The sequence below is a fragment of the Nyctereutes procyonoides genome, unplaced genomic scaffold, assembly GCF_905146905.1.
Source record: "Nyctereutes procyonoides isolate TBG_1078 unplaced genomic scaffold, NYPRO_anot_genome, whole genome shotgun sequence".
In the NCBI taxonomy this organism is placed as follows: Eukaryota; Metazoa; Chordata; class Mammalia; order Carnivora; family Canidae; genus Nyctereutes; species Nyctereutes procyonoides.
Window position 1 is genome coordinate 23174592 of NW_026575139.1, and position 13819 is coordinate 23188410.

Genomic DNA, 13819 nt, shown 5'->3' on the forward strand with positions numbered 1-13819 from the left:
CCTGAAGTGAGTGCCCAGCTGGTGGTATCATGACCAGCATCATCTGGTTGTTGCTGCTGCCACCAGGCACCAGCTGGTCTTCAATGTCATTGTTGGCCTGACAGGATGCCGTTTACAGAATGCAAACCAGACAAAGGGGCTGAGCTCTGTGCCTAGGGGCCCTGTGGCAGGGGTCTGCTGGGGGGCTGAGACAGCATGGCTGGATGCAAGGGCCACGGTGAGGGAGCATGCTACTGGGAGTCCTCTAAAAATCCTGAGGAAGGCTTTGGATTCAGGCACAAGTTAGGGGTTCAAATGGAAGTTACCTAAATCCCAGCAGGGCAGCCAGGAACCCACTGACAGCTGGGTTACAGTGGGGTCTCAACTGAAGCAAAGGCAGTTTCCTAGAACCCAATCCCTGGCCTCTGATATAATAACTTGCCTTCTGACATTCCTTAAAGATCTCGAGCTGCCACCCAGAACTGCAGTGCCCAACGCCTGCCAAAGGCGGGAAGTTAAGGGTGTGTGATGCATCCAGGCAACTGAAAGCTCTGGGTAGGCTGCCGAGGAAGGTGGAGCGAGGAGCAGAACAATGCCTTTGCAGGCTGGGTTAGTTTAGGTACCAGACCAAGGGCAGCTGTTCCAACTGGCTGACCCCAGTGACGCCTTCTGACCTTCTGCATCCATACTCAGTCCATGCCTCCTCTTCCTCTTGGGAGAAGAGCAGCAGAAAGGGGAAGACAGGATTCTGGAGTCTTAGATGCTGTATTATTTTGGCCATTGTTTCCTCCCCCATAAAACGAAACAAATGCCTCCATACCTCATAGGGTAGTGGCGAGGGTTAAAAGAAATTGCACATTGCCAGGCACTTAGTAAGCACCTACTACATGGAATGTTATCATTATGATGAGGACCCAGCCTGGGGCAAATGCCTTTAGTGCGCAGGGGTATTACTGGCCCCACGGTCAAGACGCTTCCACACTGTTCTTCCCCTTGTTCCCAAAGCAGTGAGGACTCCTTTGCTGCTTGGAGATGGAGCCTGGCTCTATTCCTACACTCTCAGCTGTTTCCAGAATGTGTACCCAAGATGTGCTGGTCCCTGGGAGGCTGGGATATGGCCATCCAGACTCCCTGCCTGCCCCAGCTTCCTTGCCCCACCCCCACCCTCCCCCAGGAGGCCAAAATTGGCAGCTGCCTTCGACCAAAAATGAAATAAAATAACATTGCAAGATTAATTTCTTTGCAATCCATCAGCGAGTCTGTATCGATGGCATTGATAAACTGTTAATTACAAAATCAATGGCTATGAATTTTTTCTGCTGTCAGGGAGCCTTGGAGATGGCCAGGATTTGGGGTGAAAGACGGCCAGTAGGCTCCTGAGGGGCTGGGGTTCGGGGCCACAGCCCATCTCTGATGTGCTTCATTCTTCTGCTGAGCATCAGCCCCCCAAGCCACATGTGAGTGGTCCTGTCTCGTGCGTTCAACCTCAGCAGTGGCACCCACAGTGGCCCTGGGGACCGCCACCAGGACCACTCCTCCGATGACCTCCTGGAGCTTATCTCTCTTCTAGTTGGCACTCTGTCTGACTGGGAGACTTTCCCACCTCGCTGCACCACCTCTCATAGCCCCCCTGGACCGACCCTATCACAAGCCAGCCCCTTCACAGACCTGGAGCCTCTGGTCTGAGCTCAACATGCTTTTCTGGCCTTACCTGCGACAGGCCTATTCCTTCCTCATTTCCTGCCCAAGGCTGATTGCTCCACCTTGCAGCCAGGGCCTGTGTGTCACCAATTCCACCTACATTTTGAACTACGTGTACCTGCACAGAAGCTGCAGGATGGCTTGGGATATGCCACTGGGGTAAGAAGTGCAGATTCCTGGAACTTCGTCTGGCACAACAAAGTGTGTACTCAGGCGAAGCTAGATACCAGCAAAGCTCCTGATGGGTTCGTGTTACTAAACCATGAGCAATCCTCAGGTGCTGTGTGTGCATGTGTGCATATGTGTGTCTGCATGTGTATATGTGTGCGTGTGTATATGCGTGCATGAGTGCTTGTGCGTGAGCATGGGTACACATGTATATTCTTAAATATGTGTGAATGCATGGATGCGTGTCTGTATGAGTGCAAGTGTGCCCGTACATGTACGTGTATTTGTGAGCATGCATGTCTGTGTGTACACGTACATGCATACCTGTGTGCATGCACGTGAATGTGTCTGTGAGCATGTGTGTGTGCACACGTGTCTGTATTTGTGTGCATACATGTCTTCATGTGCATGTGTGTGTGCACGCATTTGCCTGTGAGATCAGAACAGCGGTAGGCTAAGCCAAAAGCCATCTGAAAGCTGTCACAGCCTGACGTTCAGGAGTGGGGAAGAGGTGACAATTAAAGGGCCTCTCGCCTCCTCACTCTCCTCTCCTGGCACAGGCCAGCTTGAGCTCTATGTCAGGTGTGAAGCGCTCAGCAGAGTCTAAAATCCAGCATGTGCCCTCCAAGGCCTGGCAGCCTTGCTGGTCTCACGGTTCCCGCTCCGTGTCCTCTCCTTCCACCTCGTTCCCTCCACCACACAAACTCCAGCCCCTCTGCCAGGGCCAGTACGGCGCTTCCCTCTCAGTAGGTGAGCGCAGGCTCACCAGGGGCGAAGCTGTTCTGTATGGTGGGTGATGGGGGCACTCTGTCACTACCCATTTGTCCCATCTATAGACCCACACAACACAAGGAGTCAACCTTGATGGCAACTAGGGACTTTTGTTAATAATAATGTATCAATATTGGCTCATTAATTGTAACAAATCACCACACCAATACAAGATGTGAACAGTGGGGGTAGATGCCAGTGGTGGATGTGGGTGGGGTGGGGGCCACAGAATTGTACTACCACCTGCTCAATTACTCTGTACGTTTAAAACCACTTAAAAAAAACAACAACAGGATTAGCATTCTCTCATAAAGAATACACTCCCATTCTGGAATCTTAAGATGTAAATGGTGGGTACAGAAGCATTTCAATTTTTAGTTATTATTTTGCATTTGTTTATTAATAAAAGGGAGTTAAACTAAAAAAAAAAAAGGCTTCCCTCTCTGTATTAGATCAGGTTCCTCAAAAGCAGAGCCCAAGACCAGGGTTCGGGTGCACAGATTTCTGGAGGGTGTGCTTTCAGGAGGAGGGAAGTGAAGGAGGCAGGACAGGGTGAGGGCAGGAACAAGGAAGGTGAGGACATGGCCTTGGCTTGGGCCTGATCCATGCACAGCTCTGATCCCACCCTGCCAGGAGCCCAGCATTGGGCTGCAATTGCCAACGTACATAACTCTCCAGGCAAGGCAGGTGACGGTAGGTCTTGGTGAAGGAGGCAGCTGGGGGCTGTTAGCAGCCAAGCTCAGCGGCTGGGCCATGGGCGCGCTAACACAGTAAAGGGGGGCTGAGCAGGGCATCTGCATTCCTTAGGAAGCTATTTGCTGGGGGACCAACTGTCTGGGTTTACCAGGGACTGGGGTTTCCCAGGACACAGGACTTTTACTAAAAGCATGACAGTATCAAGCAAACCAGTTGGTAACCCTATTTGTACCGTCTCCACCTGGGAACCAGCCCCCCTGCTTCCCCATGCTGGTAACACTTTGTTTCCTCTAATATTAATAATAATGATAATAATTAATATTTATTGAACATTTCCTCTAGGCCAGGCACCAGGCTAAGTGCTTTATCTTCAGCTGATCATTTAATAGCAAAATGCTTGGAGGAGGTACTGGGATACCCCCATTTTACACACAAGGACAGGGCTAAGGAAGGTGGCCAACGTGCCCAAGGTCACACTGCTACTAAGTGGCAGAGCTAAAATCTGAACTTGGGTCCGTCTGACCCAGACTTAAGCAATGAACTCTAGCACACGCTGCCCTGCAGCCGATCTGCCTGACACTCTTGAGGACAGGGAGCAGCCTGACTTTCTCTTGCCTTCTCTGCGCACTACTTGGCATGGTACCCTGCACAGGGTGGGCGCTCCCTAACTGTGGACACACATTATATTCTAGCTCGCTCACCTGCATCGCCAATGCCCAGCCCCTCTCCCTAGAGATTCTAGCCAGAAGCTGGAAGGGGGCGAAGGAATGGAATGAAGCCTCCTTTTTATGTTTTTAATTTTTTTTTTAAAAAGGGTTTTTTTTATGATTTATTTATTTGATCAGGCTCCCTGCAGAGAGGCCTGCTTCTCCCTCTGCTTATGTCTCTGCCTCTCTCTGTCTCTCATGAATTAAAAAAAAAAAAAGGAGGGTATTTATTTATTAGACAGAGAGAGTAAGGGAAGGGGAGAGGGAGAGAGAGAATCTTCGAGCAGACTCCCCACTGAGCATGAAGCTGGATGCAGGGCTCCATCCCAGAACCCCGAGATCATGACCTGAGTCAAAATCATGAGTCGGATGCTTAACGGACTGAGCCGTCCAAGTGCCCCATGAAGCCCCTCCTTTTTAATGACAGACAGACAACTCAGCTGGGAAGGTTTGTTTTTCTCTTGTGTCTGAGCAATTTGATTGGGAGATTTAAGGAGTGGTTAGAAGCTGGGGGTTGATTTTGCATTCAGAGGACTTTGGTCTAAGTCCTAGCCCTGACACCCCTTCACAGCGTCACCCTGGGCAATTTTCTTCACCTCCCCAAGCCTCAGTTTCTACATCTGTAAAAAGCACCTTGCTCATAGGGTTGTAAGAATTCAGTAAGTTCATGGCTAATTTATTTAACAGGTTGAGCACTTATTACGTGCCGGGCATGTTGTGAGTGTAATATAATTATATTTAAACAAATGCCTTTCATAATCTGGTGGGGCAGGGACTCTTTATTGTTCCCATTTTATTGATAAAGGAAATGAGGCACAGAGGGAAGCGACTTGCCCAAATGGTAGAAGTGGGCTTTGACTCTTAGCCACTTAGCTATAGAGTCTGTGTCCTTAACCAGTGTGCCGGACTAGCTCTAAGAGGCCAAGCCTAGTGCCCTGCAAACCCAGGGCTCAGGAAGGATGTGCGTATTGCTGGCCTTCACCACCACCCTCTCTGCTCCAGGCCAACCCCTCACAATCTTTGGTGGTAAGAAGTCGTGGCATCTTCACACCATCCTGCCCCTGTGGTGGCCCGGCTCACAGGCCCCAGAGCTGTGCTCTCCCAGCCCAATAAGACATCTTGAAGCTCCCGCTGCGGGCCCCACACCCGCCCTTCCTTACCTGAGTTGGCCAGAGCCAGGGCCTTGAGTGTCACAAACTCCTCCTTCTCCACCTTGAGCTTCTTGTACCTGCGCACCAGCTGCAGGATGGCCCGGTAGAGCTCCAACAGCCCTGCAAGGCGGGAGTGCTCCTCATCCATGATGTAGTCCTCGGCATACACCAGCTTGTCATCGTAGGGCAGCGAGCGGTACACGATGCCCAAGATGAGGATCTCCATCCAGGCACTCTGCAGCAGGCTCATCTGATCCCCAAGAGAGAGGTTCGAGAAGCCTGCGGGAAGAAGGGGCAAGGAGGGTGGCAGCAGTCAGGTGGGCTGGCTGGAGGAAGTGATCCTGGGCACCTCTGGGTCCAGCCCCTCCCCTTGGTCAATGAGTCAGGGAATTCATGGGAAAGACTTAGACAACAACAACAACAACAAAAAAAAAGCCTTAGACAACAAAAAGACTTCAGTCAATGTTGACAGTTGTTACCACTATTACTGTTAGTTCTATGCAATTTTTCAAATGTCTGCAGAGGCTTTTCGATTAATTAAATGCATCTGTAATTTAAGGAGTTATTAAATTCATAATAGAACCAAGAAGCAGCAATACAGGGTCCCCTTCGCTCTGGGGACTTTCCAGATTCCTTTCTCCCTGCGCAACCAGGGGAGGTTCTGGTGTTTTAAAGTGACAGCTGATCCTTAGTGCAGTCTCAGCTGTGTGTGTTGACCCAAGGGCCCAACTGGAGAAGACGACTCAGCTGTTCCTGGCCAGTGACCGACCCGGCCCCCCACCCCTAGTGACCACAGCCTGGGGCTGCTAAGAGCTCAAGAGCCCCCAGGGTCAGGGGGCACTTTCTCACAGGACAGCCAGTCCTCCAGAGCTCAGACCCCTGCAGCCCTGGCCATCACTTCTCACCTAACAATGACTCAAACTGTCCTGCATTCTGGGAGCATAATATCCCGGGAGGAGTTCCCCCTCCTTGCTAGCAAGGAGGTTAACTCCAGAGTGAAAGGGGGTCAGTGCTGGGGATGGCACCAGAATTGGGACACTGTCTTGTCTAAGGTGCTCGGGAGATTGCCAGGGCCTGGACCCTGACTTTCCCATTTGAAAGCTGTGTAATTCCCCCAACCTCAGGGTCCAGTTCTATGAAATGCGTATAACTGTAGCATCTGTGTCAGACTCGCCGTGAGGTCTAAATGAGATAATTGTGGAACATACATCGTGTTCACTGAGCTCATACAATTGTTATTAATGGGGAGATGAAAAGTCTTCATCTACGAGATGAGAACAGTGTCTAGAATTGCACTGTACGTTCACTTGACTTAGGCATGGAACAATTAACATCCTGACTTGAGAGGGAGAGTAGAGAAGACGCAGGGGGAGGAAGTGAAGGAGGAAGAAGGGCGGTAGGAAGTGAAGGAGGAAGTGGAGGGGAGCAAGTTGATTTTTAAACATCTCGGTCACTAAGCACAAGGTGTTAACTTCAACCAGAGACCCAGCGATTGGCTGCCACGCTGACCATGCCAGAGTGATGGAAAGAGCAAAGCGTATCCACAAAGCCATTTGCACCATGCGTCACAGGCAACTAGGAGGGGGATTTCTGGGGGTAAGTCGGCTTGTGTGGGTGAGCGTCTACTTCACTTGCTGATCTGGCACCTCACCCTGCAAGGGTGCAGCACTGATGTGGGGGGCTGCAAGGATAAAGAGGTGGTGCACGGACAGGACCCAGCTCCACTCCTCACACAGCTGGTGCCCAGCGAGCCCGAGTGAGGATGGTGGTCATTACTATTACTGTTTTTGCTGTTATTAGCATGCTGTTGGCAGGGCTCTCCTCTCCCTTCTGGGCATGTTTGGAGGCCTGGGGTGGTCCCGAGTTTCTGGACAGGCCCATCGTTCTGGGCTTCCATGGAGTCTCCCCTACTCTCCCTTGCTGTCTCCTGATTCTAAAACCCACTGTCCCCTCCATTTTCCAACCAGTGCATGAGTGTTCAACTTTAGGGGGCACCCCCAGGAGGGAAGCCCGTTTGCCGGGCGGGTCGTCCTCTGCTGATGAGCGTCCTCTCAGTCCCATCCTCACAGTTCCTGGGTGCAATCTGTACACCCCAGCCTGGGCTCACCACCCGGCTGGTGGCATCCACGGGTGACTGACAAAATAGCTGGGCAATGACAGCGATGGACAGGGGCGGGCCTGGACTGATGTGCCTCCTCGGGGAGAGGCTGTGGCACCGAGGGGCCGGGCGCGTGTGTCGTCTGGCTCCTGGCGCGCGAGGGGATGTGTGGCAGCCTGGGGCGGCAGGGACAGCCGGGAGGTAATAAAAGGCAGACAGAATGGACATCCAATTTCCCTTATCGGGCCTCTGAGCGGGAGAGGCCTTGGGCAACATTAATTAACAGATCCCAATCAGCCGGCTCATGAGGGTGTGCGCGTGCGGGGACGTGGGGGGCTGTACTGGCAGCAGACACACCGGGAGGGAAGATGTAGGAGGTGGACGGGGCAAAATTAACGGACAATTGAATCGGAAGGTGGCAAAGAGGGAGGCTTCTGGCAAGGAAGGAGGAAAGACCCCTGTGAGGCCCATCATGCAGGTACCGCCACTAGGATTAACCGTGTGGTTCTCTTCATTCACTCAGCAAATCCTCCCTGGGCACCTGCTAAGGGCCAGGCCCTGGGGACAGAATGGCGAGCTCAAACCAGAACCAGGCCCCGGGTGCAAGAGCCTGCAGTAAAGAGGGAAAGGCACGCCCTGAGCCCTGAGCTCCGCTATGACCTCAAGGTTAGGACAGTTAGAAGAGCCAGAGGGATGTGGGGGGCTGCGAGAACACATCACGGGTGAACTGGGCCCACACAGGGAAGTGTGGGAGGCTGAGTGAGCCCTGAAGGGTGAGAAGGGCTCCAGAGGGGGTGGTGAGAGCGCCGCCAGTGAGTGCACCCAGGGGTGCTGGGATGAGCTGCCCCGTGTGCACCCATCTTCTCGCCGACCACTGCCGACCACCCAGCCTGGGACAAAGCTATCCCCCAGCACAGTAGAATCAACAAATGCCACAGGGCCCTGACTCCCAGGGGATAAGACTATGGACCCCAAGAACTCAGGAAGACCCTCTCCGTTCTTTAGACACAAGTTCAGATTTCACCGCCTCTGCCCAGTTGTGTTGGAGTCAGAGACTGGCCTGCCCTCTGGGGGAAATGCAGAGGAAGGGAGACGGCGCCTCTGAGAGTTTGTGCCACCATCCAAGGCTCGACCTCTCTGCTAGTGGGCCCGGGCCCTGACTCCTCTCCTCCTCCTTGAACGGCTTCAAGGGGAGCTGGAAGGGGCTTTGAAAATCCAAATGCAAAAAAAAAAAAAAAGAAAAAGAAAAAAGAAAAAGAAAGAAAGAAAGAAGAAAAGAAAAGAAAAGAAAAGAAAAGAAAAGAAAAGAAAAGAAAAGAAAAGAAAAGAAAATCAAAATGCATGGAGCAGTACAGAGGCTGCTTCATTTTGTGCAAGGGAGGGGGGAATAGGTGATATGTTTTAATTTTTGAAAGAGCCCAGATGTTTTCTAGTACTTGAAAAAAGAAAACACTGGAAGGGAAAATGAAAAATAAAAACTGGTCTAGGAGGAAAGGGAGGGGGGAAGCGACAAGGATAGAAGGGAGGGTTTTGTGTGCACATTTTTCTCTAGTTTTGGCTTTCGAACCTGTCCAGATTTAAGATGTTCTCAAAATAAAACCAAATCAAGCATTAAACCAAAGGCATGCTCCTTTCAACCCAGCAATTCCACCGCTTGGATTTTCTCCCCCTAAATACACAGAGATAAATGTGAAGCGGTGTTTGTTAGATTGGTCTGTAATGACCCCAAGCAGGAAACAACCTAAATATAACTAATGTGATACATGTAATCACTATATAAATGTAATTATTAGCTAAATGAATGGCATATTAGAAGCCACTAGAAAGAATGAGGTAGAACTGTTTTGGCAGGTGTAGAAAGATAACACAAAAGTGTAAGGAAGTTGTAACAATAAGGCACAGACATTAGAACCAGATTGTCCGCTGGAATCCCAGCTCTGCTGGCCACAGGCTGTGACCCTGGGCACATCCACTTCTCTGAACCCATTTTTTCTTCTGTAAAATGGGGATATTACTACTATTTCTCTCATGGCACTGTTGGGATTAAATGAGCTAACGTGTGGAACACTCAGTGCAATGCCTCCTGCAAGGTAGGCGCTACTATGTGATACAATTAAATGAAAGAAGCAGGATGTAAAACAGTGTTCAAGAATGGTCCTATGGTGGGGGGGGGAGAACACACACACACACACACACACAGATATACACGCGGGCATGCACACAGTGGCTATACATGCACAGGAAATTCCCAGAAGGATGTTTAAGAAAGATGAGGGATTTGGAACTCCTAATATCCATCCCTCTGTCAACTCTGACATCTTTACTAGAAGCACAGATTCTCTCTTTTACTTAAACCCAAACGAAGGGCTGAAGCACTCCTCCCTGCCCTTCAGCCGAGCACCCTCCACTTCTGCTTTTCTATGCCGGGCCCACGACTCCTCCTCCATCCAGCAATTAGTGATTCTGGCACAGGGGTTGCTGCTGGGGGAGGCTGGTGTGGCTCAGGCCCCTGGGCACCACACACTGCCCCCTTGAGGTCCTGCCCCGCCCAAGCTGGCTGCCCCCACCTGGAGCTCTGCTGCCCCCCCACCCCCACCCCCCGCCACCGCCCCAAAGTTGCTTTATCTGCACCAACTAATCTGATAACATTCAGGCTCTTCCCGAGCCCCCATCCCCCTATGATTTGACAGCATGAGCTCCTAGAATTTAAGAAAGGAAAAAAAAAAAAGCATATAATTTGTGGCAAGTGGAGTTCATAATCTGTTAATTTATTATCGTTTCTGTCGACCTGGAGGGCCATTAGCAGAGGTAATAAAGGGAGATGTAATTATAGGATCTGAGGCCACTCCAGACACAGCTGCTGTCACTCGGCAGCCCATATTTCATTGGCCGCTGGCATTCCCTCCCCAGTGGGAGCCAGACGGTGGCTACCTGGGAGCGGGCTGAGGAACCCCTCCGTAGGAGGCCTCTGGGGGGTCCCATGCAGAGGTGTGCACTTATCAGCCTGGGCCGGGCAGGGCTGTCCTGGCTGGGACAGCCTCCATGCCACCCGGGGTGGCGGGATAACCAGCTAATAACATCTGGACGCTGCAATTCATCAAGGGATTCCCTCCCTCTCGTAAAGGCTGCTGCCTCTGGTTGCAAACTGTCACTCACTGGGAACAAGAGGTGGGCACTCTAAAGACTGGGGCCTGGCCCCTGAGCAATGCAGGACTGCATGTGGCATAGGGCAACTGCAGATGGACTCGAACAAAAGAACGGCCACTGGGGCACCTGAGTGGCTCAGCAGCTGAACATCTGCATTTGGTTCAGGTTATGATCCCTGAGTCCTGGGATCGAGTCCCGCAACAGGCTCCCTATAGGGAGCCTGCTTCTCCCTCTGCCTGTGTCTCTGTCTCTCTCTCTGTGACTCTCATGAATAAATAAATAAAATCTTTAAAAAAGAAAAAGAATGGCCATTATTCTGAGTGACTTGCCATCAGCCCCAGTTCCCCATGGAACTCACCGGTGTGACTGTCCTCTGTGCTCAAAAACAGGAGTGAAAGGAGTGGGGCTGCTGGGAAATGAATTTGTGCTCAAATGATCCTCCCTCCTGGCCAAGTGGGTCACTCAGTGCCTGTGTGCATAGGTCAGCTTCTGGGCTTGGCCTGAAAACTTGTGTTCATGGCGCCCTGATGCCCCTCTGGCCTTTCCCTCCATGGTCACTGCCCATCAGGCCTGATGACCTTGCTCGGGTTCTGCTCTCTGCCCCTGCAGCCCCTGGCGTCCCTCCTGCCTGGGGACTCTGTCCCACGGTTGTTCTTGCTACATTCTAAGTGTTCAGGGTAGGGGATAGGACATGGGGTAGAGGCGAAGTGAGATGGGCTGTGGGGTCCCAGCGGCATTAACGGAGCTTCCCGATATCATTCGGTCTGTTTTTGCAGGTTTAGAATTTTCCGTGAAAAATAATTTTGTTTTCTTAAAAAATTATCCATCTTATTCCCAAATGAGATCCTTGGGGCAGAAACTAATCAAATTCTTTCTATCAGCACAACTTCTAGCAAGAGACCTTACATAGAGTTAATGCTCAATCAAAAAAAAAAAAAAACCCTCAATCAATGTGTGCCAAGGCAAGTATTGAAGGACCCTCTGTGGGCCAGGCTCTGGACAGATACTGAAGGCTAGCCCATCCTGAGCCATGACATACGGTTTCCTGTGCATAAGGAGAGTGGCCTGGGCACTAACCTGAGCTGCCTTAAGTGAGTCCTCCTGCGGTCCAGGAACCAGGACAAGCAGGAGCCGACACCAGTCCCAGGCTGGGGCCCTGGCTTGCACCTATTCTGCTAAACCTGCTCCCTTTCTGTCTCTCTCTCTCTCCGTCTCTTATCTAAGGGCTAATGAGCAGGACTTCAGGTGAATTTTCTGTCTAATCTGAGACGGGATTAAGTCGATTAGTTTAAATATATTAGGCACTTGATATGTCATCAGCCCTAATATGAGGTTTACATGCAGTGGCAGGAGACTCTTAATTAATTTTACCTTAAACACAAGAAGGTCAGGCCCAAATAATTCAGCATGCAAATATATGCAAAATAGGGCAAATTAGTGTTTCAGACAGACAAATGAGGCCCTATGTTTATTTTATTTTTTAATCAGAAAGAATTCAGCTTTGGACAAGGAAAAATGAAGACGTGAAAGGAGGCTTTTCATACTATTAGCAGAGAGGACAATGACAGGGTCATGGTCCTGCCACTTATCAAGCACCCACCGCGTGCGGGGGCCGGGATGAGTGTGCTGTACCCTCTATTATAATCCCCAATTCATAGGCAAGGATGCTAAAGCTCAGAAAATGAGATCCCTTGCAAGGCCCGTAAGGACAGAGCTGGAATCCGCTCTCAGGTCCGCCTGAATACAAAGTCTGTGAACCTAACAATCACTCTGCCTACTGCCCTTCTGGTGGCCACCAATGGGAGATGGAGCTGGGGGTGGGGGGAGGACATGGGAGAAGAATGGGTGCATGGGAGACAGGTGCCTTCAGGTTCTACACCTCTGCTCAGAGGTGTTGAAGGAATTGGTGGCAGGAGAAGGAAGCAGTGATGTGGGGAGCCGCCAGGAGCCACTCCTGAGCCATTGCTGGGATACAGTGGAGGAGGAGCGTGGGATAACAGGGAGGGTAGGGTGCGAGGGGCAGGAGGACGTGTACCAGATTTGGCCTTGGGTTAGTGGAGCAATCCAGGCTGAGGTGTCTTAAGCAGTGGCCTGACCCCACATCTGTGCTGAATCAGCACAGGCCAGATTCAAAACTACTGAGTGTGTAATCCCAAGAACCTGAGCTCCTTAGTAAGGGCGCGCCAGCTCAGATCCCCTGGGAGTCCACCCCGAGTCAGAATGCCAGGGGCCACCAGGGAGTCCCTGCGGAAGGAATTCTACGCTTTCTTCCGGCTGAGTGACACGAGCATCGCCTCCCAAGCCCCCGTCTGCAGGAAGCCTTCCTGTAGGCTATGCACGCACATCTCATATAGGGACATTTTGACTCACCCCAATCCACTGTGGACTGTGGCATCTAAAGTCTAGGGCACCTTTGCTACATCACCATGCATGCCATATTCATTTTTCAGAGCTGGTGACAAGCACGAGAAGGATCTACAGACAGGAAGATAAACTGCCCCATGTCACATAGCCAGTGAGAATCCAAGTCCATGGTGATCAATCCCCGAGGAAAACAGGATATCTCTACCACACTATGAGACACGCTGTTAGAACCATAGAGGGAATAAACCACACAGGCTTTAGAAAGCTCCCCAACAAGTGTATAATGCAAAATATGCGGGTGTTGGTGTCTACAAAAATAGAATTAAAAATCAGTTTCCACCATTTATGCACAAGGAGGAAGCTGATAGATGGGTTTGGGCCACATACAGTAAATAAAGTCTGTATCACCTGAAACATATTTATTACATGTACTTTCCATGCTGCCCATTAAAAGCTAGGCCTCCCTTATCCTCAGGCACATGGCAATAGTGAGTCTGCAATGAACACTAGCGTGTTCCATGCATCATACTCTTATTCACATTTCATCCTCACATCAAAGCCCACGAAGGAGGCACTGCTGGTATTCTCTATAGACAGAGGGCTCGGGTGACCTGCCCAGGGTGACAGAGCCAGTAAGCTACAGATCCAGAACTTGAATCCCAGTCTGATTCCCCGGCCCATGTTCTTAACCACTCCAGTCCCCTGGCCTCTAAAGGAAGCAAGAGACTCAACTCTCTCCTGCATTGTTTTCCAGCACATTTCCAATAAGGTCTACTATGAAATGCCTTCAGCCTTCAAGGATTCAAAAAAATTTGTTTTTGAATCTTTACCTATTGTAGATGCAATCATCACTCCTCTAGAATGATAACTGGTTCTGAAGAGCCGCTAGCAGTTCAGGAATGTTACAGGACCTTCCAACACCTGCTCACCTCCAATCCCACAGAGAGAGAAAAGGAGTGCAGAAGAAAACATGGCACCTGGGTCCTGGCTCCCACGCATCAGAACCACAGCAGTGGGGACAGTGGCTGAGCATCCCT

At 50.9% G+C, this 13819-nt stretch overlaps 1 protein-coding gene across 4 annotated transcripts in view; it reads right to left on the reverse strand.

Moving 5' to 3' along the window:
- ESRRB (estrogen related receptor beta) overlaps positions 1-13819 on the reverse strand; it is a 108533-nt gene that overhangs the window by 3959 nt on the left and 90755 nt on the right. For all 4 annotated transcript variants that reach the window (XM_055304156.1, XM_055304159.1, XM_055304157.1 and 1 more), the window contains one exon: positions 5183-5452. In XM_055304156.1, the coding sequence (XP_055160131.1) occupies positions 5183-5452 (270 nt within the window). The remainder of the gene's footprint in view (positions 1-5182; positions 5453-13819) is intronic.